Source organism: Lissotriton vulgaris, chromosome 2_1, assembly GCF_964263255.1.
Source record: "Lissotriton vulgaris chromosome 2_1, aLisVul1.2, whole genome shotgun sequence".
Classification (NCBI taxonomy): Eukaryota; Metazoa; Chordata; class Amphibia; order Caudata; family Salamandridae; genus Lissotriton; species Lissotriton vulgaris.
In genome coordinates, this window is record NC_141687.1 from 1,177,630,620 (window position 1) to 1,177,657,474 (window position 26,855).

Below are 26,855 nucleotides of genomic sequence, written 5' to 3' on the forward strand. Positions count from 1 at the left end.
ACTAGTTAGTACCTCAATCATCTTTTTAGTCGCTATAACCTCTTCCTGGACAGTGCTTAATAATTGTAGAGAGGTCTAACACAAGTCTATGTATATCAATAGTATGTGTCTGCGCGTAAGCTTCTGCTGAGGATAAGTTAGCAGGGCTTTGGCTAGCTAGGTCTTCCCCTATAGGTTGCATCGCTAGTATTCCTTCTGGGTTTTCTTTTAGAACTGAATACTTATTAGAACACTCAATACTTATGATCTCGCTTGCAGACCGCTCCCATGGTCAGTATCTACATTATCTATACCATCATTTCTAAGGGGAGTTATCTTGCTGGTGCTCAATCCAGCCTTTGGGGGAGAGACAGCTGTTGAAAGCGTCAGGGCCTTTTCATGGGTTTGATGTACTACAACTATGGGACTATTGGGCTCTTCAAAAGTCACTTTATCGTTTTTCCTATAATAAGATGACATTTTAGTTCTCCCCTTTGAGCTAGTCACTTTGCCTTTGGACAACATGTTTTCTACCTCTTCAATTAGGTTGTCAATGGCAGCTAGTGTACAGTTCTAAGCGGCTGATTTAGGCTGTTTCTGAGTCCTTGCTATCTTTTTCTTGCCTGTAATTGCTTCCGCTGCTTTTCCTTTCCCCATTATTACCCACAAAGATTTAAAAAGGCCAAGAGATATTATATAAGCAGCCTTAGTGGAGTCAGGGCAAATATGGGCAAACATGCAATTTCAAGCGTGCACTAGTACAATTTTCTGTACAAAAAAGCTAAAAAAAGAAAATAAGACACTATTTACCATAAACAGCAACAAAAGAAAAAGGAAAAAGGGACTTATGTTCAATATTTCAACCACAGTGCATGAGCTTTACAAGTATAACCCAAGGCGAAATAAAAACAGTGTCCATGTATTGTATCACTTTTAAAAAGTCTTAAAAAGGATGTCTTTGCATGAAAATATAACAAAAATTATTCTTTGGCCGCAATTCAGTATAAGCCACGTAATCTTACTGGCACAGAAGGATGGTGGGCTAAGTTGAAAATAAAAATATTAGGGGGGTGGCCCAGCACAGCCTTTTCTAGGCTTTGACGGGCAAGTACAGGCCCACCCTTGGCCCGTGCGAGCCTGCGCGCGTCCCGCGAAGAGGGAGCTGCAAGGGTTTTTAAGCGCCTCTTGGCGCACAAAGCAATAACGGCGCCTCCGGGTGCGGCAGGCAGCAAAGGACTCTGGGCGGTGTAGTCTTCCCCTGGAGAACTCACTGCTGGTGGCTGTGATGGTGCGCGGGCCCCAGTGATAGTAATGTCATACCTATACCTGCAGTAATATTGATCTCACACCTATATCTGCAGTGAATGTGATCTCACACCTATATCTGAAGTAATGGTGATCTCACACCTATATCTGCAGTGATGGTGATCTCACCTATATCTGAAGTAATATCTGCAGTGATAGTAATCTCACACCTATAACTGCAGTGATGGTGATCTCCTATCCATATCTACAGTGATAGAAGTAATATCTGCAATGATTGTGATCTCACACCAATATCTGCAGTGATGGTGATGTCAAACCTATATCTGCAGTGTTAGTGATCCCACACCTATATCTTAAGCCATGGTGATCTCACAACTATAGCTGCAGTGATAGTGATCTCACACCTATATCTAGTGATAGTGATCTCACACCTATATCTGCAGTGATGGCGAAATCACCTATATCTGCAGTGATAGTGATCTCACATCAATATCTGCAGTGATGGTGATCTCACACCAATATCTACATTGATAGTGATGTCACACCTATATCTGCAGTAATGGTGATCACACTCCTATATCTGCAGTGATAATGATCTCACACCAATATCTGCAGTGACGGTTGTCTCAGACCTATATCTGCGGTGATCTTGATCTCATACCTATAACCGCAGTGATAGTGATATCACACCTATATCTGCCGTGATCTCACACCTATATCTGAAGTAATATCTGCAGTGATAGTGATCTCACACCTATATCTGCAGTGATAGTGATCTCACACCAATATCTGCAGTGATGGTGATGTCACACCTATATCTGCAGTGATAGTGATCCCACACCTATATCTGTAGTAATGGCGATCTCACAACTATAGCTGCAGTGATATTGTTCCAACACCTATGTCTGAAGTAATGGTGATCTCACACCTATATCTGAAGTAATGGTGATCTCACACCTATATCTGAAGTGATGGTGATCTCACACAAATATTTGCAGTGATGGTGATCTCACACTTATATATCTGCAGTGATAGTGCTCTCACACCTATATCTGCAGTGATAGTGATCTCACACCTATATCTGCAGTGATAGTGATCTCACACCTTTTTACTGTTTGCACATCACTACAGCAAGGCCAAGCTAAAGGAGCCCCTTGGGCGTGAAGGGGTGTCTTGAGACCTCAATAAACAACAAAGGAAGGCTGGACTCTGGTGTTGAGCAGTGACTGTTTGAAGAGTTGAAGGGAGCTTCGCGGCTGGCAGAGGGGGGAGATGGTGCACACGTGTGCTCTGGAGGCAGAGGGGGAAGATGCTGTATGTATATCAGCACAGAAATCAGTTTAAACTAAACATTAGATTTAGGGTGATGAAAAATACAGTAGCGTGAACGTTTTATTTCTGTGTATACTGTGCGCAGTGCTGTCTTGTAATGTTGTCACTGGCAGACATAATCACATTTAGAAAAAAAAACAGACTTCGGAAACATGATCTGTCACTGCACGCCTCCTTTAGATAAGAAATACCCTCACGACAGCCGTTAAGCAAACGATCCAGTCCGGATGGGCCGTCCCAAAAGGAGACCGGGCAGAAACAAAGAAGTCTCATTTTCAATCAGAGGCCACCGTTTAGTATAAACAATGACACCAGCCAATGAAAATGACAGGCAGGGCTTCAAGTCCCCTTCTGAAATCTCCTGTACCACAATATGTCTGGCAGAGCGAGCAGCGCATGCGCGCTGCAATGCTAGGCGAGACCTAAATAATATTAAACAAATACAACTATGTTTGACCCAGCATACAGTACAAGTATTCTCAGCAAAACTGCATTTCCAGATGGAAGACTCAAGTTTCAGGAATGCATATGTCAAGCTTTTCCACGCTCCCTCCATAGAAGTGGATACCGGGTGGCCTGGTGTAGCAGTTTAAATACTTTTGCATGCTGGTCTGTAGAGACTTTGCAGCTGTCATGAATCAGCTGCAGTATCAAAGCCGGATGGCACTGAGGGGGACTGACCACACAATGCACTGATAGTTTCAGAACCACATGTACCTGTGGGTGGTGAGAGGAACTCAAGGAAGCCAAGGAAAATGCTCTCCCTGCCAAGGAAATTTTAAAGCAGGTCTACTCGTACCAATGAACAAATAACATGTCTGATAGAAGCACAGTGTTCATATAGGCTACCGGACAGGGACTGGACTTTGTTGAAAATCTTCACGAAAAAGACAATTGGAAGCTTAGATCGTGGATAAAACGATCCAGGCCAATTTGAATTCATATATCATGCTCCGTCCACGCCTGCACAGAAAGCAATGCATTTCAATATTGGATTTACTCCCATGTCAAGTCAAGTCAAGTCAAGTCAGAGATTTATATAGCGCGCTACATACCCGGAGGGTCTCAAGGCGCTTGAAGAGGGGTGGGGAGTTACTTGTCGAATATCCAAGTTGTTTTCTGAATGCTAGATGGTTCTGAGTGAGACGAAGGTGAGTGGGGAGTGAGTTCCAGGTTTTAGCTGCGAGGTAGGAGAAGGATCTACCTCCCATGGTGGTTTTATTGATGCGAGGTACGGGAGCAAGGGCTTGGTTGGAGGATCGTAGCTGGCGGGAGGGGGTGTAGAAGGAAAGTCGTGTGTTGAGGCATTCGGGTCCAAGTTCGTAGAGTGCATTGTGAGCGTGGGTTAGGAGGCGGAAAGTAATCCTCTTATTGACGGGGAGCCAGTGGAGGTTTTTCAGGTGACTAGAGATGTGGTCATTACGCGGGATCTCTAGTATGAGTCTGGCTGATGCGTTCTGGATGCGTTGGAGTTTTTTCTGGAGTTTTGCGGTGATACCGGCGTATAGGGTGTTTCCGTAGTCCAGGCGGCTTGTAACTAGAGCATGGGTGACCGTTTTTCTAGTGTCGGTGGGGATCCAGCGAAATGTTTTTTTGAGCATGCGAAGAATGTTGAAGCAGGATGATGAAACGGCGTTGACTTGTCTGTTCATAGAGAGTGAGGAGTCCAGGATGACGCCCAGGTTCCGTGCGTGGTCCGTCGGGATGGGTGCTTTTCCGAGGGCCTCTGGCCACCAAGAGTCATCCCAGGCGGAGGGGGAGGTACCTAAGATAAGGACTTCTGTTTTATCTGAGTTCAGTTTCAGACGGCTGTGCTTCATCCACTCGGCTACTTCTTTCATTCCTTCATGTAGGTTGGTTTTGGCGGTGTTAGGGTCTTTGGTGAGTGATAGGATCAGTTGAGTGTCATCCGCGTAGGAGATGATGTTGAGGTTGTGTTGGCGTGCGATGGCCGCGAGGGGGCTCATGTATACGTTGAAGAGGGTGGGACTGAGTGAGGACCCTTGGGGTACGCCGCAGATGACTTCAGTGGCCTCTGAGTTGAATGGTGGGAGGCGGACTCTCTGGGTTCTTCCGGTGAGGAACGAGGTGATCCAGTCCAATGCTTTTCCTTGGATTCCGATGTTGCTGAGGCGTTGTATGAGGGTGCTATGGCAGACTGTGTCGAAGGCTGCGGAGAGGTCGAGGAGGATGAGGGCGACTGTGTCTCCATTGTCCAATAGAGTTCGAATGTCGTCTGTTGCTGCGATGAGGGCGGTCTCCGTGCTGTGTTTGGCTCGGAAGCCGGACTGAGAGGAGTCGAGGGATTTGTTGGTTTCGAGGAAGGTGGCGAGCTGGTTGTTGACGGCTTTCTCGATGACTTTGGCCGGGAATGGAAGGAGCGAGATGGGGCGGTAGTTTTTGAGTTCGGTGGGGTCCGCTGTGGGTTTTTTCAGAAGGGCGCTAAGTTCTGCATGTTTCCAGCTTTCTGGGAAGGTGGCGGAGTTGAGGGAGCAGTTGGCAGCTGAATTACTCAGATTTACAAATTAGCCCTTAGTCCTGTAACATTAACCGTTCTGGAGTTACCAATGGCCTACAGACTGAGAATGCGTTTCAATGGTCGGCTCCTTACTCCAGAGGGTTCTCAGGGCTGTGACTAACTGGAAGATCCTGTGATCATCATGGGACCGCTTGTTAATACGACCAGTTCTGAGATCCCACCCTTAGACAAACTAAACCTCGCCCTTACCCAAACCCAGTAGCCCTTTCTGAGAAGAATTGACACCCCCTCACCCATGCCAAAGCTGTGCAATATTTAGGAAATTATTGTCATTCACCTTTTTGAAGAGCACTACATTATGTCATAGTAACTGTCCACTTCCTGTCTCGGAATACAGATACCCTCCTTTCAACGGATTACAGTATATTTACATTTGACCCTCAGCCGCCCCTCCGCTCCTCTACCTTTAAGGTAGGCACTATACAAATTCCACATATACAAATGTAATTGACTTGAATTGTTAAACGTGTCAATGTGAACAAGCCCTCTCAACCTGATCACATACTATAGACTTGCATCGTGGTTTTCGCTTTGGAATTGCAACTTCTGGTCTGCAAACGCTGTTTAGGTTTGAACAATATAGGAAATTTAGCGTGTAAAGAAGTAATGTTTTCATTCGATGTCTGGACGTAGGGTTTTCTCCCAAAGTGATGGGTACTTCAGGTCTGACCTACACATCTGTAATTTTATTGTTCTATTATTTCTTTTAATGAAAGACCATATATGGGCTCGAAATGTATCAGAGATCTTACCACACACCACATCATTGAAGACACCTTGACCTGCCTACCCCAAGAGCCAGGTCTCAAAGCAACGTCTTATCACTTGTAAGTAATAGCAATGCAGCTGGAAGTTTTTGGATTGATGTCAATATCTATAAGACCTCGGAAAAGAAACTCTTACTTTGAGTCTGCTCTTTGGTTACTCCAACAAAATGATATTTCTTGAGCAATAAGCTCCTCTTACAGAACAAGTGCAACGCAACGTCAAATAAGTAGGATTACCAGTGCGTGGAGCTAAAGTCAGTGGGGAGGGGGACGGCTACCATAATTTACTGCTGTGATCCACATTTCAGACAGAACTCAAAAGAAACACTGCAATAGTACAGATATTCATAAGCCCTGCTGGGTATACCAAGTACAACAATAATTATGCTTGACGAGGACGTTTATAGAGGTCCATATATTTAGCACAGCAGGGTATTGTATAATGTTCAATATTAATAAAGTTGCAGGAAAACAGTGTACATCCTACAAACTCTCACAATGCAGTCCCTGTGTAACTACCTAAAAAACAGCTTTACATCAGCACCACTGTCAGCACCAGCTGTTCTGTTTATGGATTTTTGAAGATCCAATTTGTTTCTGGCCAGCACCACCAAAAGCACAAGGGCTTTTTCGAACCATCTCATTCACCCTCACCAGCAGCAATTCAGAAACTGCTGTCCACCAGGGTCACAGAAAGTCTGCAGCTTTCCTGAAAACTGCAGGGGACTGAAATTACTTCCTGCTGCTGGAAGAAAATACTGTGAATCTCCAGATACTTAGGATGTAATAGGACTCTAATGAGAAAGCGCAGTTGTCGCTCAAGAGATTTGATTCCGCCAGACTAAGTTTGATTACTAGACCAACTCACCTTTTGCTTTATATTAAGTTTAACTCTACACTTTCTAGTAGCATCATTGAAACATTAAGTCATAATATATTTATTATTAATTTCAAATTTTTTTAAATTATTTTTTGTATTTTGGAATTTTGTAAAGTGCGGTTTACCATCCACCTATGGTTTTCTACAAAGTAGGCAAGAAAGAGGTAATTAAATTACAAGCCTGATGATAATTTTCCGCAAGGAAAAAACCTATAAACGCTCCTTCTCAGGAATGGCTCCCAGGATTTGGAACTCGCTCCCCCCTGAAACCAGGCTCATCACCTCTACCATACTTTTCAAGAAAGAAGTAAAAGCGATCCTCATGGCTAAACACACTTGAACCACTACTGGAGAAAAACTACAAAGGCTTGATACTCATCTGTACTACTTGTCGAACCCTTTGTATTTTTATTTCGACTTTGAAATTGACTTATTGATTGTTTTATGTTATCACTTCAATGTACCTTTAACATGATTGATGTATCGGCGTATACATGCTCCCCTCCTCTGTAAAGCGCTCTGATATCTGCGAAGATCTTGTTCGCGCTATATAAAACTTTCAAAATAAATAAAGAACCAAGTAAGCCATCAGATAAAGGTGTGTCGTTCTTGGAACAACAACAACAAAAGTGACCCAATAAGACAAAGCTTAAAAGAACAGATTCCTAAAAGGCAAGGGTGTTGAAGGCATGCTGGTCGTAGGTGTCTGATGAACCAGGGCTTCAATGACCAGCTGAGGAGGGAGGACTTACAAAGAAATGGATGATATCGTTGGCAGGGAAAACAGGTGTCTCTTTAAGGATTTTCGTATTTCGACAAACTCGTTTATCAGTCTCAATGTAATAGTAGGTAACTCCTCAATTAGAAGCCACAAATATAAAAAGTATTATCAACAACGGTTCTCAGTGGAATGATATCAATTATATATGTATACTTAGTCAAAACAAAGGCACAATCGCACAAATAAAAATGTAGTAGGATGCAGATAAAACAAGCCCTACAAAGAAGCCCAATACAACCAATAATGCCAAACCAAGAAATATTTTTGATATTATTCATTATATATTGTCGTACATACATGTGCAATGTACAGACACAAAAACAATAATGCAATGAATGGTATAGGTATACATAAAGGACAAAACAAAAAAAAAGTTTCAATATTATAACAAACGACCTGAACATATATGTATATCAGTCAGATCCTTTTGCCACTCAAAGGGTTGAATTATACGGTCAGTTTGACACTGTCGATGATGTTTTGACCCTCTATATGATATGGGGGTACCATCAGGGCCATATAAAGTTAGGGACACCTGAGAAAACAAAAGATTTCTTAATAAGAGGAAATGGAAAAAGCCCCAAAGTGCAAATTATGGCATGGTAGTGTGCCTACCTGATAGAAGCAAAATAAACTAGAAATGGCACACCCGACCACACGTGCTCATGCTGAACAAATCAAATATCTTTATTTGATTCACACAAAGTGTATCATAAAAGAATACATGCATTTTAAATTTCTTAAAATAAATGCATACATATAAAATCAAAAATACAGAAGTGCAGTTCACATTGCCGCCAAGAAATCATAAATCAACCCATTGCTACTATTGTTTTTCTTCTTGCTTTAGTTGCCCTAAGAAACCTTGCAAGTACCCCACACGTGTACAGGGTAGGAAGTAAATGCAAGTATAAAAAAGCCAGCCCGCATTGTTTAAAATTTAGTCATTTCAATAAAGGTACAATGAAAGAACTTCTCAGATCCTTGTAAAATTTACAAAAAAGTGCAATGTGCATAGTTGATTGATTTGATACATTATCACAAGGGCAAAGTTGTAGATCTTTTGACCAGTTATTGGGGTTTGGAAAACTTATCAAGCGGTGGAAGATGTTTCATTTAAAACTAGTTAAAACAAACCGATGTTGGGCGTTAAGAACATTAAAAAGGTATGGTTGCAAGACGAAAGTAGTCAGGACCATTTGGTTGTATTTCACAGTTAGTTTGCCCAATTCCAAGCATAATCGCAAATCCGCCAGATGCTTTAGAGACTCTGTTTTTAATCCTTTCCTCGAGATGTTTAACAAGGATTCTGGATGCTCATAGAATTCCAAACGGCCCATATCTGTCAAGGAATACTTAATAAACTTTAGCCATGGAATCTTTAGGGCCCTCTTAGAGTCACAGCAATCCTTAACTACGGCATGATTCAAGTCCATATGTTCCGAGTTCCATATTTTGTGTCGTAGCAAGAGTTGCTGAGTCCTTACCAAGTCTATTAGGTAGTCATTCCCCAGCACAGAGTGACATACATAGTTTGAGCAACTGGAGAGAAGTGCTAAAAGGTTTTTGAAAAAGACATCTTCCACTGCCTGTAGTGGTTCAATGTTTGCATAGCCCCAAATGTCCGAGCCATACATTTCAATAGTTCTACACTTTGCATAGTAAATAGATAGCATTTCTTTAAGTTGGATGCTCCCCAATTTTCTAGCAAAATTGTAAAGGGCAGAAATGGCTCTTACAAATTGCAATCTTCTGGATTCAATTGCTCTTTTCTATGTACCTTCACTATCAAATAAAATACCCAAGTACTAAAAGGTTCGGTTTGGGGTAAAATTTTGTTTCCTAAGTGTATATTACGACATTTCGTTCCCTCTCACCCATTTTCATAACTAATGTCTTACTTGTGTTAATTCGGAGCCCTAGATTTTCCATGAACAAAGTAAATTTGTCAAGTACGTGTTGCAGAGCTACAGGAGTGCGCGCCATAAGAACAGCGTCGTCCACATAGAGTAACACCAGGATTGGTCGCTGTTTTACTTGTGGCATATCCGCACACAAACTAGCTAGTGTTTTACTCAAATTGTTCATATAAAGATTGAATAGAAAGGGGGCGAGCACACACAACTGACAGACCCCTTTTTCTATTCTAAATGGGCGGGTACAATCTCTTTTAATGCCGAACCGTAGAGATCACGTTGTTGTCAGCCCAGCTTTGTAACCTGACTAAAATTATCCAACTCACCACCTTTACTAACGAGTCAAGTAAGGAGATTGGTCTGTAGTGAGATGGGCAGTTACGGTCACCTTTTTTAAATATAGGTACAATTTGAGAGTCAGCCCAAGTCAAAGGTAGCCCGTATGTTGGTAAGATCTATAGACAATAGTAAGGAGCGGTGCCCAGAGATCAATATTAGCTTTGAATAAATCAATTGGGACGCCATCAGGCCCAGGAGCTTTGTTCCCCTACTGGATCTAACAGCACAGGAAACTTCTTCCAAAGTAAAGTTTAGAGCAGCCCAGTCAGGTGCGGGGCAGTCACCTGTATTGCAGCCTCGTCATTTAGTATTGGATGATAAGGTACATAAGTTACATTAAACGAATAGAGGGCACAGAAGTGTGTTACCCACTCTTCCTCAGTCACAGCAATCTCAATTTTGGGTGTATCATTGTTAGTGAGGAATGGGGAGTTAACCACGCGCTAAAATGCTGTGGTATTGATACATCTGCTAGCCTCGTGCAATTTCTCACACATTTCCTCTTTTATTATTTTCTTACGTTTTTTTAAAGTGAGCCTATATTCCTGCCTCCAGTACTGAATCTCCTTCCTGTTCCTTGGGTGTTTCTTCAATGCTCCTAAAAGTTTTTTATGGGTCTTGCTGCATCCATGATTGAACCATCCCTTTCTGTGCTCTGAACCTGCCTTCTGCCGTGATAGTACCCCCGCCTTAATGGAGCCAGTAATTTGTTCGAAGGATTCTGTAATATAGGTAGCCTCCTTTGTGTTATCCAAACACACATTAAAGGCGCTTTTATGTTTCTGAATTAAATTCTGCAAAAAGAAAGTTGGATTGACCATCGACCAGCATAGCGCAAGTCTGTTGTTTCCGATGAGCTCTATATTCTCCGCGGCATAGGTACGGCGAGAATCCCTCCGCTTATTAGCTAATCCTAGATTTAACGAAAGGCTCTGGGGGTAGTGATCACTGAGGGCACAATCTTGTACGGTGAAATTGCCAATGCACGATGAATAGCGGGTTAGGAAGAGCAAGAAGTCGATAACACTTTTACCCATAGTGCCGTCAAAGGTACAGTGCACCTCAGTTAGAAATTTACCAAGCTCATTACAGAAATCTATATCATATTTAAAAATGAGCTTGTTGAGCTTCTTACCATACTCAGAGTGTGTAAAATGGGTGGTATCTCCATTTGTTGATCAAGTCAACCCACAAAAGGATTTTGAAGGCAGTTTACATAGTTGAATATTAAAATCCCCCACCCAGAGTATTAATTTTTCCCCAACCCCTACGGCAACGCCCTCTACGCAGGAACCACGACTACACTCTAGAAGAAACTCCAACGCATATAGCACGCCTCTGCACGACATCACCACCCACCTAAGATATCTGCACTGGCTCCCGGTCAACAAGAGGATCACCTTCAAACTCCTCTCTCAATCTCACAAAGCACTCCACAACGCCGGACCTGCATACCTAAACAACCGACTGTCCTTCTACACCCCGAACCGCCGGCTTCGCTCCGCCGCCCTCGCCACCGCCACACGCATCAGCGGAACGACCACCAGCGGCAGACCATTCCACCACCTCGCCGCAAAGACATGGAACACCCTCCCTGCCCACCTGCGTCAGACCCACGACCTGCTGACCTTCAGGAGACGTCTCAAGACCTGGCTTTTCGAGCGGTAGCTGCCTACCCCCCACCCCTTAGCGCCTTGAGACACTCACGGGTGAGTAGTGCGCTCTACAAATACTTGATTGATTGATAGGAGAATGGCACCCAGGTCACTTTCAAGGGAGGACAATGTGGCCAAAATATCAGAGCCGCAAACATTATTATAAAAACTTACCAAGCAAACCGTGAGCCTTGCCAAAAAAACGATGCAAACAATTTGATACACGAAACTACTGGTCCCAAGTTTTACAGAGAAAGAAGAGTATTTATTTAATACATACGTACAGAGGCCACCCCTATTTCTACTGTGCCTAGATGGAATAGCCGGCAAGTTATAGGTTTTAAATCCATTTAGGGGATCTATAACCAATGTTTCTTGTAGGCAGACTATAGAAAAATTACTTATAAGTTTTACCCACTCTGGTAGATTAAGCTTACTGTGTGACCCCGCTACATTCCAGGAAATTGCCTTAATATTAGTTGTTTTTAGGAGCGTGGGGTCACTCGAGAGCTCTTTGGATTGCACAAAAGGGGACAAGGTCATTATGTCTTCAGGACGGGGACAAAGATGGTGTGCCAGGTCTTTGCGCTGGAGTGGTCGTACATAGATTATCATTTAGTCAGTCTACCCCAGCAAGATTAGAGAGGGTGTCAAATCTATTTGAAATGGGGATAGAAAATAGAGGGAAATTTGCATAGTTTGTTCCAGCAATTTGGGGTGAATGGTACCATGTGCCTAGTGTTGGGGGGCAAAGTGGGGTAAATACATTCAGTTGACTGTTACATTATATTGGGGGTTTATAGAAAAAGCCAAGCGGGAGGATTATAATTTGCTCTTCATTTAGACGCAAGGACTTAAACCTGCACAATATGTAATTGACTAGTCTTGGAGATTTAAATTATAGAATTATACAATCACCCGCAAACGCTTTGGGGTCTCTGCCGATCCAACCTATCCGTCTGGCCATTTTAAGGTCTGCAAGAAGTTTGCTCCCCAGCCCCACTTTAGAATTAAGCCAGTTGTGGGATTTATTCCTTAGTGACTCCCAAGTTTCGTGCTGGGGGACTCTATGGATGGAACGTTGGTCAAAATGACCACATCAGGAGTAACGTCTGGTGGCAAATCTAGTCTATCCCTTGATGCAGAAGGAGGAACAAAATAAAAGTATTTAAAACTTAAACAGGGAACCCTGTCAGAGAACTGTGTGTATAGAGAGACAAGCAGAGAATGGAAGAATGGGTAAATAATTGCATACAGTAGACTAGAAACATGATGCATTATAGCAGACAATAGCAAGGTGGCACATAGATGGCGTCAACCAAGAGTGCATCCCGCAAACGTACGCCCATGTAGACGGAATCCTGTGTATAAAGAGAAGGATCTCCATGCTCAAACAATATAACAAGCCTCCACGGTCGGTTAATGGATTGTTAATTTTTTCATAATTGAACAGAATCAAAAAGGCAGGCTGCAGAATTCAGCCTCACCGCATAACACAGAATCTGACCGCGAGTTGCACGGCGTCATGGTCTTGAAGATCAGTATGGTAAGTGTGGATAAAACACGAGGAGGCCAGAGAAGAAGAGGCAAGTTCAAGAGGTTTTATTGAACTGAATCAAATATTGGAAATCAAAAAGTCCTTTGCTCTTTTAACTTCAGGGCGCAGCAGGATTTATCGGGTCCTTCCTTCTCTTTTTTTTTTAACGTCAGGTGAAGGATGTCGCTCAAGGAACCAAAATAAAAAAAAATAGAAGAAAAGAATGCTTTAGAACGGATCCTCTTTTCCTATAAGTGATTCTTTTAAGGAAAGGGGTGAGGGATAGGCACCCGTACCGTCACCGCATGCTATCCAGAAAAAAACACAAGCAGCCCGGGGATTACCGGAACCCTCCCTCTACCCCGAGGCGGTCGTTCACAGCAGTGCCGGCAGCCTTTCTAGTAAACCATCCTCGTACCTTTGCAGTTACCTCAGGAAGCCACTCACCTATTAGATTTTAATATCTTAATGCCCCGCCTTCCCTTTACAAACATTTTTTAACATCACTGGGAATTTTGTAAATCTTACTAAGTTTTCCTTTTTCATGGCCCATACAACTAGGCAGTCTGTTTCTGTGTTGCTTGTCCCGTGTTTGCTTCTCAGATTGCTTCGCAGACTGCCCCGAGGTACCGACGGATAGAGCGGGGCCTCACATACCGAGCAATCGCCGGGCGAGGTGAGACTTACCCCCACATAAAGCTGGGGATGAAGAATTAACTCTGGAAACCACGCACATATGAGACATATGTCGGGTAGGGTGGTGAATAACCACTGATCCATTTTCTTCGTATAAATTTGTTATTGATTGTTTTAATACAATTTGAGACATTTGCAGTAGCACACAATATCCTTTTAGGTCCTGAAGAAAGCCGGGTTAGTAACCTTCTCGGCTGAAACATGTCGACCTCACCTTTAGCCAAATGATAGTGTAAAATTTTCAAACTTTCAGGCGGTTTTTAATCCATCGCAGTTGGACAATCTCCAATAAACATATTTTTTGTCCTTCTAGTTATTTTTAACACACGTTCACTCTACACTTGCACTGCACTCCACCAGTCCTTACACCTTGGATAAACTCAGAGGCTGAGTCATCTAGAGAGTAAGAGGCCCTGTACCTATGTACATGTAGTCCATGTACTATCTTGGCTACATGTGACCCTTCTCTCTCGGTTTTCCAAATGACGAAGCTCCGCCAAATGGGTGGGCTGATGGAAACCTTACTCTAGCCTGTGACGGGACAAGTCATGTATAACTGGTGAACTGTTTTTGCTCTAACATAGGCTTTTTCTGTCAAACTTCTTCAGACCGTTGTTCTTCCTTTAGTTGGTAAGATTAAATTTACCTCAACATGAATAAATAATCTCCTTATACTGTTATTATAATTTTACTGGATGTGGGAGAAGCAATTTTCCGATGGTATTATCTCAAAACGAGATTTTCCTTAACATGGACCTCCTGGGGCTTGACAAACTATGACATTAATTTCGTCTCCCCGCTGCTACCAGATCGGCTCAGCACACATGATTATCTGCAAGCAGGGTCTTACTAGCAGAATCCACAATTTGCAGCGTGCAGAGGAAAAAGTGGCATTAGGATTCTGATATGAGCACACTGGAGCAGAACAAAACAGGAATAAGCAAAATCGAACTTGCAGAAGAGAACAGAAGAACTAAATGACAGGCAATACTAAATACCATCCACTACTATGCACTTGGTGCGAGCGTAGAAAGCAGAAACAGTGCTCCATGTGGATTGCGTACTTGCACAACAATCACAACATTTCTCCACACGGTCTGACTGAACATAGGTAACCTCCTTGAGCAGGCAAGCTAAAGAGCAACAAATAAACAATCCATTAAAAACACTGGCTGCCTCGCAGCTGAAGCGTGCTCACAGCAACTCCTGGAATGAAGCCTGCTTCCTACATGCAGATTGGTATCCGCGAGATTACAAATTCCGACATCTGCAACAGGCAAACGCACTGCCAACCAAAACACTGTCTCGGGTATTGGGTGCATAACAGCAGCATACATTCCACATGTGCGTCCCCATAAACAATATTAGTAAACAAACTGTTTACCCGCTGCCATTTCACACTTAAGAATGAACCCGTCTCGTCTATAAGTCCCCGGCTTCCCTCTCACTGTTTCACTTTCCGGCTGTAAGACACAGTGAGTGTAACCGAACCATGACTCCGAGCAGCACTCCCATATCACGGAGAGGGGGAAAAGGAGGGAGGTAGTCAGAGCGGGGCAGAGATGTTCATAACGCGATTGTCTCTCGAAGAGGTGTGGTCTTGAATTAAACATGCAATGTCACCGGCTATGCAAGAACTCACAGACAGGCATGGTCCCGCGAATGGTGTGTGCGGCGGACGCCATTGTAACAAGTCAAATACCGCTGGTTCCTGCAACAAGTCAAATACCGCTGCTTCCTGAAATAAAGCCTGCCTGTTTATCAGCGCCGCGCGCCCCTCTGCAGACTCCCCCAGTATTCCAAAGTCAGTCACTAGAACTCTTCCCGAGGCGCGCAACGTGATCCGATTCTTTCTGCCAAGCTGAAATCAGCAGAAGTTCACGCGCGCAACGTAATCCTATGGCAAAGTGCTGCGCGTGGCCAGGTCTTGTATCCACTTTCCACTCGTTGTCGGCTGAGCCGACAGCTATAGTTCTCTGGCGAGAACGCGTGTTTCTAGCCGAGACCTAAAAACTGCTCTGCTGGAAACAGTCGTCGCAGCACACCTGAGGCGCACTTGGTGCCTCGTGTGGGGCCCGATGGTGAAGCATGCCACCAACTAGGTTGGTGGGTGAGGGCATTCATAAAAACTAATATATTTTTCTGACACAAACACTACATGAGCAAAAACCAGTCCAGCTAGTTCCTTTTTATTATCAACATACATAAATATATGTACATACACCCACACACACACACACGTACTGTTGGTTATCAAGCCTCGCTACGCAGAGCTTGTCATCTATCAGCCTATACATCGATCCTTCATAAACTCACAGTGGTCTGATTAATAAAGAGTTTTTGGATGTTATTTACAGTGCTATCTTACCTCATAGGAAGCTTTCACGCCTAATATTTGGAGTTGTGAGAAACTTTCTACATCGTACCAGAATTGAGGACTATCTTTTTGGTTTTATTGAGCAAATAATTAGTACTTGAAGTTGTGAGAAGCTTCACCATATACACCATAATTGAGGCTTTTCTTATGCCCTATTGGACTGGATTTCCGTAATATATTTACATCTATTGCTATTTGACCAACAGTACAAATAAGAGCCCTGTCGAACTTCTGCGCAGCCATATAAACATTGCCTAGCTTTTGCGAGCAGGATCAGCCGTGGAGGAAGAGAGCTATTATTATATCTGATAGGGATTTAATAAGTAGGCATGCCTCTGCACTGTGCAGCAAAGGAATGCTTATCTTTAATGTCTATGAAGAGATTTGCTTAATAGTACTAATGCCACTGCCCTTCATGGCAGGGCAAGATACTTCATGTTTTATCTCCAGGAACCTCATACACTTTCCGAAGTGTGAAAGGAGATTGCACCGCCTAGTCCGAGGGATTTGCCGCTCTTCGTGTCCAGCATCAGATAGTGGGAGTTCATTAACTATCTCCCTAGCCCTTATTTGGTCTTGCTGACTACAAAAGTCCGAAGACTATCTCAGAGGAGGGTCACCGTCAATCTGCAGGTCCTTAAAGGGCAATGTCTTGAACCTGACTGCCTGGGGCTTTTGAGTCCTCTAAGGGGCATTTTCGGTATGGCTGTGGAAGCTGGGCATTTCTAAAGCAGGACTTTAATCATGCTTTGAGGAATCATCTCAATACTTTACAGGTTACAATGTGCAAGCTTCCTAGACATACGAGTATACAAGCTAGAGAAATTGCCTACAGATCTGCTGGGAACACCTTGCTGAAGTGAAAAATGTTATCCGTCTATCCTGCTGCCAATAACTGGTCACATGAATCTTGAATAGATCAGCCACATCCTATAAGATCTGCAATGGTTATCCCTGGAAGCACATGCCAGATTATCATGCCAACAAGCCTGTTATGTCAAGTGGTCAAAAAGCAATGTACAGTCTCAACATTGCTGAATCTGAAGTTTTAAGGGTCAATGATGAGATTAATTAGCGCCATTTTTCACTACGCACCAATTATGGCCTCCCTCTCCAAAGGAGATTGTCAGCACCCCGCCTGCAATGCGTTCAAAATTAAATTAGCATGCTGTGGATTTCTGCCACCCTCACCGCCACTGTCGTCGCACAACTCGCATCTTTGGGAAAATCAGCAAACACCTAATACTAAACAACCATCATATCCATTCTATAACCGTGTCTAATTCTGAAACCCCTGTTAACACACTGGGTATTTGAATTCAGGGCATTGCTATGTTTATTTTATTTATTCAAAGTTTTATATAGCGCGAACAAGATCTTTGCAGATATCAGAGCGCTTTACAGATATAGAGGGAGGGGACAACAGGGGGTGAATAAACAAATTCTTGAATACAATATAATAGTAGGTAGGTGAGTTGCAGGGTAAGAAGGCAATCAAATACGAGTATAACACAATAAACAGTCAGGAAACCAATAATACAAAGGTCGTGTAAAGTCTTTGATCCAGTGACACTAGGGTTCAGGTGAACTTAGCCATAAGGATGGCTTTTACCTCTTTCTTAAAAAATGCTGTGGAGGAGATAAGTCTAAGCGTGCACTGCTGCTTCATTGGTGTACCTACTATGTGCATATGTATTGCACCTGAGCAACGCTTACACCGCTGCTGCCCCGCTCATCCTGACTGCATCGGTGAAGGTTGCACCACCGCTGCTGGTCTGTTATTTAAGTGCACATCTAAGTAACACTTGCACTGTCGCTGCACCATCAGCTCTGTGCACAAGAGTGAAGGCTGTTCTGTGCTGCCCCTCTGAACCAGTTGTGCGAGGGAATCTTGCACTATTATTTATTTGCACATCTTGTAACATTTGCACTGTCGCTGCACCATCAGCTCTGTGCACGTGAGTGAAGGCTGCTCTGTGCTGCCCCTCTGAACCTGTTGAGCGAGGGAATCTTGCACTTTTATTTATTTGCACATTAGAGTAACACTTGCACGGTCGCTGCACCATCAGCTCTGTGCACGTGAGTGAAGCTTACACCGCTGCTGCCCCTCCTCTTCCTGGCTGTGCAACAGGGAAGCTTGCACTACTGCTGCTGCTCTGTATTCATATGCACATAAGCAACTTTTGCACCATCGCTGCACTATAGCTTGGTACACGTGAGGAAGGCGGTTCTGCTGCTGCTTTTTCTGAGCCCGTTGTGAGGGAATCTTGCACTGCTGCTGCCCTGCTGCATCACTTGTGCGCAAGAGTGCATCTTCCCATAAATAGAAAGCTGTACTGGGATCCCTGTAGTAAAAGATTGTGCCACAGTGCCTGCTTAAAGCGCCAAGAAGCTGCAACGTTGAAATCCATAATGAAGAAACAGCCGAAATGGTAAATTACCAGGGGCCGAAGCTATGTTCTTGACCGACCCACTCAACCTGTATTGGAGGCATGAAGCGCCTTGAAGCCTTGAGAAAAGATCAGGGACTAATTGAGAACCATGCAAAATACTAACAATGCCGTCCTAGATGCAGGACTGGGGCAGCCTCGCGAGGGGTCGCCAGAGTCGTAAACCCCGGGGGTGGAGCAGGGTGACAAAGTGGAAAATTGTGTGGCAGTACTTCACGATTTTGCTCCTTTGAGGAAAGATAAACTATTAATCTTTGCAACGGGATTCCCAAAGTGCGAAACCACACGTGGTAGGATTTTTAAGGTAATGTCTAAGCTACGAACAATTTTTTGGGCAATGGAGCCGACGGTGGATTATGTGGCTCGCTCTGTAATTGCAACATTATGGAAAAACGCTGCGGCAAAGCACAACTCCAGTGACCCCAATTACATCCACAGAACTGCGTTTACAAAGATGCACCAGTGCAAAGTAACCGGGGCGCCAGTGCCCCCGCTGCGCACTGGTGCGGTTACAATGTTTTGCGAAGTTACACTCCCACACACCCTAATGCCACATTGAATGTCTGACTCGTTGTGCGAAGTGAGGAGCTGACGAATCTGTGGCCATGGTTGCACTTGACAATATCCCAAATAAAATGAAATATGAACAAAAAAAGAAATTTAAAATGATCTCTGTCACCCTACCCCTGTGGGGTAACTACAGACCGGTCATTCTAAAATGACCTAGAGTACATTCTCAATAACTATAAAAAAATGTCTAGAGGCCCTGCAGCTCACCTGAGGTCACTACTAGATCCTTGGGCTATACACATCTTTGTATACCTTCACGAGGTTGCAGGCCAGTGCACAGTTTTCAGAAGAACAGATTCTTTGGAATATAAAATCTGGATTCCTCGAAAACTACCTTCACAGAAAGTGCTCGCGCCTGGATACGTGCTTTGTGTAAACAATTTCCATCTGCCTCCCAGGACTCACCTATTTCCATACAGCATTTGCATTTGAAACCTCCATCTCGAGTCCCATCCCCTGCCCTTGGGGAAAATCAGGGGGAACCATTCGTCTGCTAACATCAAAGGAGCATTCACCCTTCGGCAAAATTCATATTTTTACATGCAAATCTCACAAGGCTCATAAAAATACACATTTCATGTTAGACAAGACGACAGAATAGACCTCGGAGCCGCACTGGCCCTGTTTCTGAATCATGCACAAGGTCCACACTTCTTTGCCGGATAGATGAACTCATTACACCCAGCACAGGTTGCGAGGCCCCCCGAGTCTCGTCTAATGGCAGCGGTGAGCAGGGGCGCAACTAGAGCCAAATTTAAGGGGGTGGGGCACAGTAAAAACTTTCCCGGTGTGTGGAGGGGGGGGGGGGGGGGGGGGGGATCTTCCAGCAATAGTTAGCGTGGATTTCTAGGGGCTCTAGAAGGGGTGAAGAAACAACAAAGCCTAATTTACAAGCGAATGGTCTTTTAAAGACATGTGAAGTACTCGGGTGCTGCTTTATGTGTGCCCGGGAACCTGTCTCAGCCCTGGCTGCCACACAAGACGGGAGGGGGGAGGCGGCGGTTGGGGGGCTGAAACCCTTTGACCCCATTGGGCGATGCGCGCCTGGCGGTGAGGGACGGACACTACACATACACCACAGGGAAAAGCCCACAGCTCAGTAACATTCCCATGCAGCGCACTTACCTGGCACGAGATCTGGATGAGGTACACCAGCTCTTTGGACTCGCAGCCGTTCCGGGTCACTTCGCACTGTTCCTCCAGGAGCGACAGCTGCAGCCGAGGGGGGTGGGAGGAAGGGAGAGAGAGAGAGAAATGAGATACCAGGTTAGTAGGCAGAGATTAAAACAGGCGTGTAATAATGCTGGGAGCGTTCAGCAACTTCAACGCCACCAGTAAAGTAAAGTTTTTTTATTTGCACAATTAATTAAAATCATTGCAAAGTGCACTCACAGAAATGACCATTGCATAGTAAAAAAGGAGAGAAGGTACACAAATCAATTACGAACGCAGAAGATTTGAAAATTAAGAGGACAGATGATAATGTCACTGGAGGTGAAACAGACGCAGACTAGGTCAAAAGACAAAGTTAGGGAAATACATTTCTGAGATAAACTTAACAAAACGCGCCGCCAACTGCAGGGAGTCGCCCTTCATGCAAGCGTCTAATGCTTCTTGGCAAGTCCTGATGTTAAGAAGCAGCCGAATTGGACGCAGCCAAAAGTTTCTTTGAGCTTGGAGTTTTCGACATATGCACAAGATATGAGTAAGGTTTTCGTCGTCCAGCTTGCAAAAGCGACATTGCGATGGTACTTCTTTCTTGTATCCTTGGCCAAACTTGTAGGCCATCAGCGGAATTAGGCCGAATCGGAGTCGCATTAGTTGAAGTTTTGTGTGGACTTTCGTAGAAGATGCGAGATAAGACGGAAGAGTTTTGGGAGCGTATAATTTGGAGACCCAAGGACCATGGGAGAGCTGGGCGACACGTTGCTCGTCAGAATCGCTTGATAGAATTTTTGCTTGTTTGGTTAGGAGTTTTGTTTTCACGTCGATAGGGACGGAGGATAACCATATGTCCTTTGCTTTGAGGGATTCAAGGCATGATGTCAGATATTTACTCCAGGAGGTTTTGTGGTTACTGAAGACTGACCATAAACAGCTCTTTAAGGTGTAAGGGCTAGCATGCTTAGACTTTAGGCAATAGCTGATGTAGCGTGCGCTCATTATCCATCTCTGGGAGGACAATAAAAATTATTTCCAGATTTGGGCGTGGGCAGTTGAAGTTGGCAGTCGGAAGACCCTGGTATAGCACGACGATTGAGCTCTGTCCAACCAATTATTCATTTTGTCCTTAAATGTTATTGCACCGAAGGAGATTGTGGGAAGAAATTTTGCTGAAATCAGTTTTATTAATGGTACTAGGTCCTGGGAGTGCAAAGCGCTTTTCGTTCTTATAAAGGCCCCTTCCAGGGAGCGAGCAACAGCCTGCATTTCAGTTATATGCGCAGAGGTTCTCCCTTTGTGATCGATCCACACTCCCAGATACTTATAGGCAGAAACGGTTTCCAATCTCTTCCCTTCAACGAGCCATGTGATTTTTTTAGTTTTTCCGGAGGATATTGTCATTGCTTTGGTTTTTGACACATTTATCTCGAGCATGCTTGTGATGCAATACTGGGCAAGGGAATCGAACAGTCTTTGAAGACCCACCTGGGTTTGGTCTAGCAGGATGGTGTCATCAGCATATTGGAGAGTTTGGATCTTTCTTAACTCTATTCCTGGAGGGAAAGCACGGATGTGTGACAACCATTCTGGGAGATCCGCGAGGTACAGGTTGAATAGCATTGGTCCAAGGGTGCACCCTTGTTTTAAACCTCTGGTGGTATAGATTTTATTGGAGGTCGACCAGCTTGATGTAACTCGCACTTTTACTCATGTGTCAGTGTGTAAGGCGAATAATGCTTTCAACAATGACTGAGGAATGCCCCATCTTGCAAGTTTTTCCCATAGTTTTGGCCGACTTACGCTGTCGAAAGCTTTGCGAAAGTCAATGAACCCAATATGTAGAGCCTTTCCTTTTGAGGCTAGGGTGGATTCCATCAGATGGGCAATACTTATCAGGTTGTCCTCGATGCGGCACCCTCTTTGGAAACCAGTTTGGGTGAAGGGGACCAAGTTGTTATTTTCCGGCCATTCGGTGAGTGCTGTTAATAGGATGCTAGCATATGCCTTCGCCTTCACGTCTAAAAGGGCTATCATCCGATAGTTATCGGGGTTGGAACGCGAGCCTTTTTTGTGGAAGGGAATGAGGAGTGATCTTTGCCAAGACTCTGGGATGGGGCCACCAAAATTGCGGCCTCGTAGAGGGGTGTCAAAATCTGGGCCCATTTTCTGGCGGAGGCTTTGAAAACTTGGGTCGGGATTCCGTTCGGACCAGGGGCGCCGCCCGAGCGCATTTTCTTTATTATTCTGGTTATATCGTCCGTTAGTGTATTGATGATGACTGTTGGTCCGTCCTGATTAGTTAGTTGATCAAAGATGGCCGGGCTGTTAGCACTCTGACCATCTGGTGCAGAATAAAGCGCTTTGACATAGGACTCCCACTCCGCGGGGGAGATGTTAGTTGAGGTAGGAGGTTTGGTTGTTTGACTAGCCTTATTAACACAGTTCCAGAATTTCCTTTGATCTTTAGACTTTATAATCTCAAAGGCTATTGCCCAATGCTGTTCTTCTTCCAATTTCTTTTGAGTAAAGCGAGCCTTCCTGTAAGCTTTTCGTGCAGCATTTATGTCCTTCTTCAGAAGGTTGTGATCACTTTCATTGTAAACAATTGTTCGTTGGAGCTTATTTAATTTACTTTTGGCAGTGGTTGTGTGTTGTTGTTGCACTGACAGAGTTGTCGGGGTCGGGATGTCCTTTGAGCAGATGTTTAAAGGTTTTGAGGTGAAGTGGTCTCTGAAGTTGGTCAGTGTAGTTTCCCAAGTGGGGGCCGTCACATGGCTAATATCAGCCAGGAGCCCTCTAGTCATAAGCTTGTCCACTTCCGCTTCGATTGCGTCCTGGTTGCTTTCTGACCATCGGAGTTTCTTCACACTCTGTAGGCTAGAAGCCGCCCATATTGGATTTATGATCGGACGTTGAGGGGGCCCAAGGCAATGCTGCATGTTAGAATGGCGTGATCACTATCTGGAGAGGGCGTTACCAGGAATTGGCGTACCAGGTGGAAGGCCGTTAATGATATCCATATATAGTCTAGGGTGGCCATTCGGAAGAAGGATGTATGTGAGTATGCCGCCGGTCGATCAGTGGCGATCCTTCCATTGAGAGTACGCAGACCAAGATGGTTCGGTTTTGTTGCCAATTGTGTTCCTTTCACATCCTTTCGGTGGTACTGGGATTTTGTCTCCGGGATTGCCCACATTGCGTTGAGAGATGTTATTTGGGAGGATTGGGCTGGGTCGGTTTCCATTAGGTTTACATTGAAGTCGCCCGTTATCAGCCACAGGTCAGTGGGGTACAGAGTTTCAAGATTATGCATTATTGGGAGTATAATACTCAGAGTGAGCTCTCGCCTTGATTTTGTTGGATGTAAATAAACACATCCAAGAATCATTTTTTGTTTTGGTTTCCCCTTTGCTTGGCTCTTAATCTCAATACTAATGAAGACGTGATCACCACCTCCCCTATACATGGTTTCTATCTTCGTAGTCAGAGTTCTTCACTGCTATCAGCACTCCCCCAGACGCGTGGCCGCCTACCTTGGATGGGATGGCGATAGATTCTATTATCGTAAAATCTTCCCAGATGGTGTTTTCCAGGGCCCAGGTCTCTTGTAGGGCAAAGATTTCATGAGCTTTCAGCGTTCCTAAGGTTAATCGCTCCGCCTTTTCCTTTGTTAGGCCCCGAATGTTCCAAGAGCAGATGTTTAAATGATGGGCTGTCTCGTGGATTGTTTTGTGCCACCAGGACACCACAGCCAGCTCTGACAAATCACGTTTCTGAGTTCTCCAAATCCATTCTGAAACTGTCCTTGCGAGCGTTATCTGCATTGTAAATAACGATGCGCAGTCGAGGTCGCATCAGCACGACGAAAGAAGAGCACAATACTCCGCAGCGTACATGCACTGCCCTCTAATTGGTCCCAAGGCAGGACTGGCCATGGGATTAGACATTCTATTGTTTCTTAGTTATCCATTCTCTCCTATGACGAAAAGAGGAATAACCCTCTGAAGAAAAATAACGAGGGACACGAGGAGAATTATTTCTAATTAAAACGGTTTCCTTTTGTATTTCACTTATGGTAATGAAGAACGAATGGTATCCAATGCAATCCCAAATCTAACGCCAATCATGCATTAGCGCAAACCTACCCTTACTGCAACCTCATCTCCCACACTTACTCGACCCTTCTGCACAAGCATCTACCTCCATTTCAACATACGTCCCAATCACTATCTATAGACTTACACCTACTTGTAGTGTCTACCTCTACACCCATATCTACACAGACACTTTCTTCCACATGCAATGCTATTCACTGCCCCTTACTTTTTTTTATTCACTTGGCTGTTTTAGAAAAGATTGCAATTACAAACGTAAATGTTATTTATTTCTTTGTTATTGTACCCACTACTAGCTCAAAAATGTTTTTTTTATATGAAATTGTATTTCTTACGTTTTTTCGAATTTTCCAAAATGTCCTCATAACAATAGCAACCAATTATCCTGCCATCATCCTCACTGATCTTCAAGGCTTACCAATCGTTTTAACAATGTGTATGCATCCACTGGCTATTGTACAAGTCATATGTTTCATCTCATGCTTCCATGAGACATTTCTAAATGTGGAAGCTGTAGCACCTGGTGAGGACCCCAAGACAAAAAGGGGAAGATTACAGGAGGCAGGACAAAAACAAGGGCAGTTGATCCAGATATATGTATGTATTTGTTTAGTATTATGTGGCACTGCTGACATTCATGACTCCCTGCACAATATTCTAGAGCTGTTGGTGCAGCTAAAGGAGAACAGCAGTACCGTGGCATACAATCAAGGGATCAGGACATGTGCATTGCTACTGTGCAGAGTCGACTTAACACATATGTGCACATTGGCCAAGGTCACTGCTCAAAACGTATTGGCATTTAAAGCAATCTTTATGAGGGTACGATGGAGGGGTGCCAATAATTGCTTGGATCAATGTTGTTAGCCTCGAGTGCTTAGACGGATGTTAATTTATAGATGTTTCCAGTTGCAAAGAACCCCTGCTTGAGATTTACAGAACAGTGCTGGGAACAATGAGACAGTCAAAGACAGTGTGCAAACAAAAGAGGAAGGTAGCAAAGGAGAAGAGAGACACCAGATAAATCATAGAAAAACAGGGGGAAAGGGGTAAGAGTGTGAGAGAGCTTGCAGAAAAGTCAGGGACTTAATTTTATGTTGCTTTGTGATAGGACGTAATCAGCCGATTTCTGATAGAAATGAAAACCCCGAGCAGAATCCACCAGTAGAATTCCCTCTACCATATGATTCCGATAGGAAGAATACTCCAAAGATGGAACTGTCCTCCGAAATTAGCATTTCTTGCCGAAATCAGAATATTTTCCATTACCTGCATGTTATTAACAACGTACTGTTTGCTGATAATTTTCTATTTCTCTCTGCCTACATGGTCGCCAATAAACCCACAACTGTGTGCTGAAAAGCACACAGAATTTTTACCTTCTATTTTCTTTCTATATAGCACACCTGAACTCAAGAATGTGGTTAAGAACTATCATCCTATGTACACTAAATTATAACTAAAGTGGAGACAGTAACTCCAAGAAAGAACAACCACAGTGGTAAAGACCACAAGCACCACATACAGAACCGATCTGACTTCAAGGTTTAAGGAATCTTTCGAAAACATTTGTGGTACCAATGGCTGCTGTGTATGTCATCATACCTAGAACTGAAAAACCTAAACACTTATGTTGGCACAACTAACAGTGACATTTGAGCTGCAACTCCTTATCAAGACAACAACCGCAGCTGTAAACATGAGGTAAAAAAGTATAACGTGTTAGAAAACAAGCAAAAAAGGATATTTTCAATCTCATCATGATCTGGGAATTTGCTTCAAATGCATCCTTGCCTGTTCGATTGGTTTTGACTACACTCAAGTATCTCAATCTTCCTCAAAACCATTCCTTGATGTACTTTTTCCGTGTACATTTATCAATGTAGACCATAACTAATGGAAAGCCTCAATTTCTTGAAGAATTAATTCTTGCAATGTAAGGAACGAGAGACGATCCACGAATTAGCAAATTTAAATAAAAACAAAAAATACTTAATATACCAAATAATTATTTTGAGAATTTTGGGGTGTGGAAATTAACATGAATCTTATGATTAGTCAAAGGTATCCTTCAAACATGTCGAGGGCACAATCTCCCAGACCAAGACGGATTGAATCTCAATAATTGAATCATGTTTGGAAAAAAGTTAGGATATGCCCTCGGTTGGCTAATTAATCAATATGGAGGTACTGTATTTTTATTTAAAAGACGTGATGTTGACTGATATGTAGGTGTGACCTTATTTTGATATCATTTTGTAGAAAAGGTGACCCAAATATTTAGAAGTCAGTCCGCACTTTATTGTATGTACAACGTCGTACCTTACCAGCTGAAATGCAACTTATCTTCTGTTTCCCTCAGTATACTGAAACACCTAGGGCTGTTCTGTTTTCTAAAGAAGTAGCATTCATTACATTTTTCCTATTTCTGCATGGACTCATTTTATATGCTATTTTTACAGTGGAAGTGTGTGCGTTACCTCTTAAGTCTT

At 43.7% G+C, this 26,855-nt stretch overlaps 1 protein-coding gene across 3 annotated transcripts in view; it reads right to left on the reverse strand.

The window, feature by feature from the left end:
• Positions 1-26,855, reverse strand: part of ARHGAP32 (Rho GTPase activating protein 32) — a 1,359,293-nt gene that overhangs the window by 700,518 nt on the left and 631,920 nt on the right. For all 3 annotated transcript variants that reach the window (XM_086956893.1, XM_086956892.1, XM_086956894.1), the window contains one exon: positions 20,210-20,296. In XM_086956893.1, the coding sequence (XP_086813019.1) occupies positions 20,210-20,296 (87 nt within the window). The remainder of the gene's footprint in view (positions 1-20,209; positions 20,297-26,855) is intronic.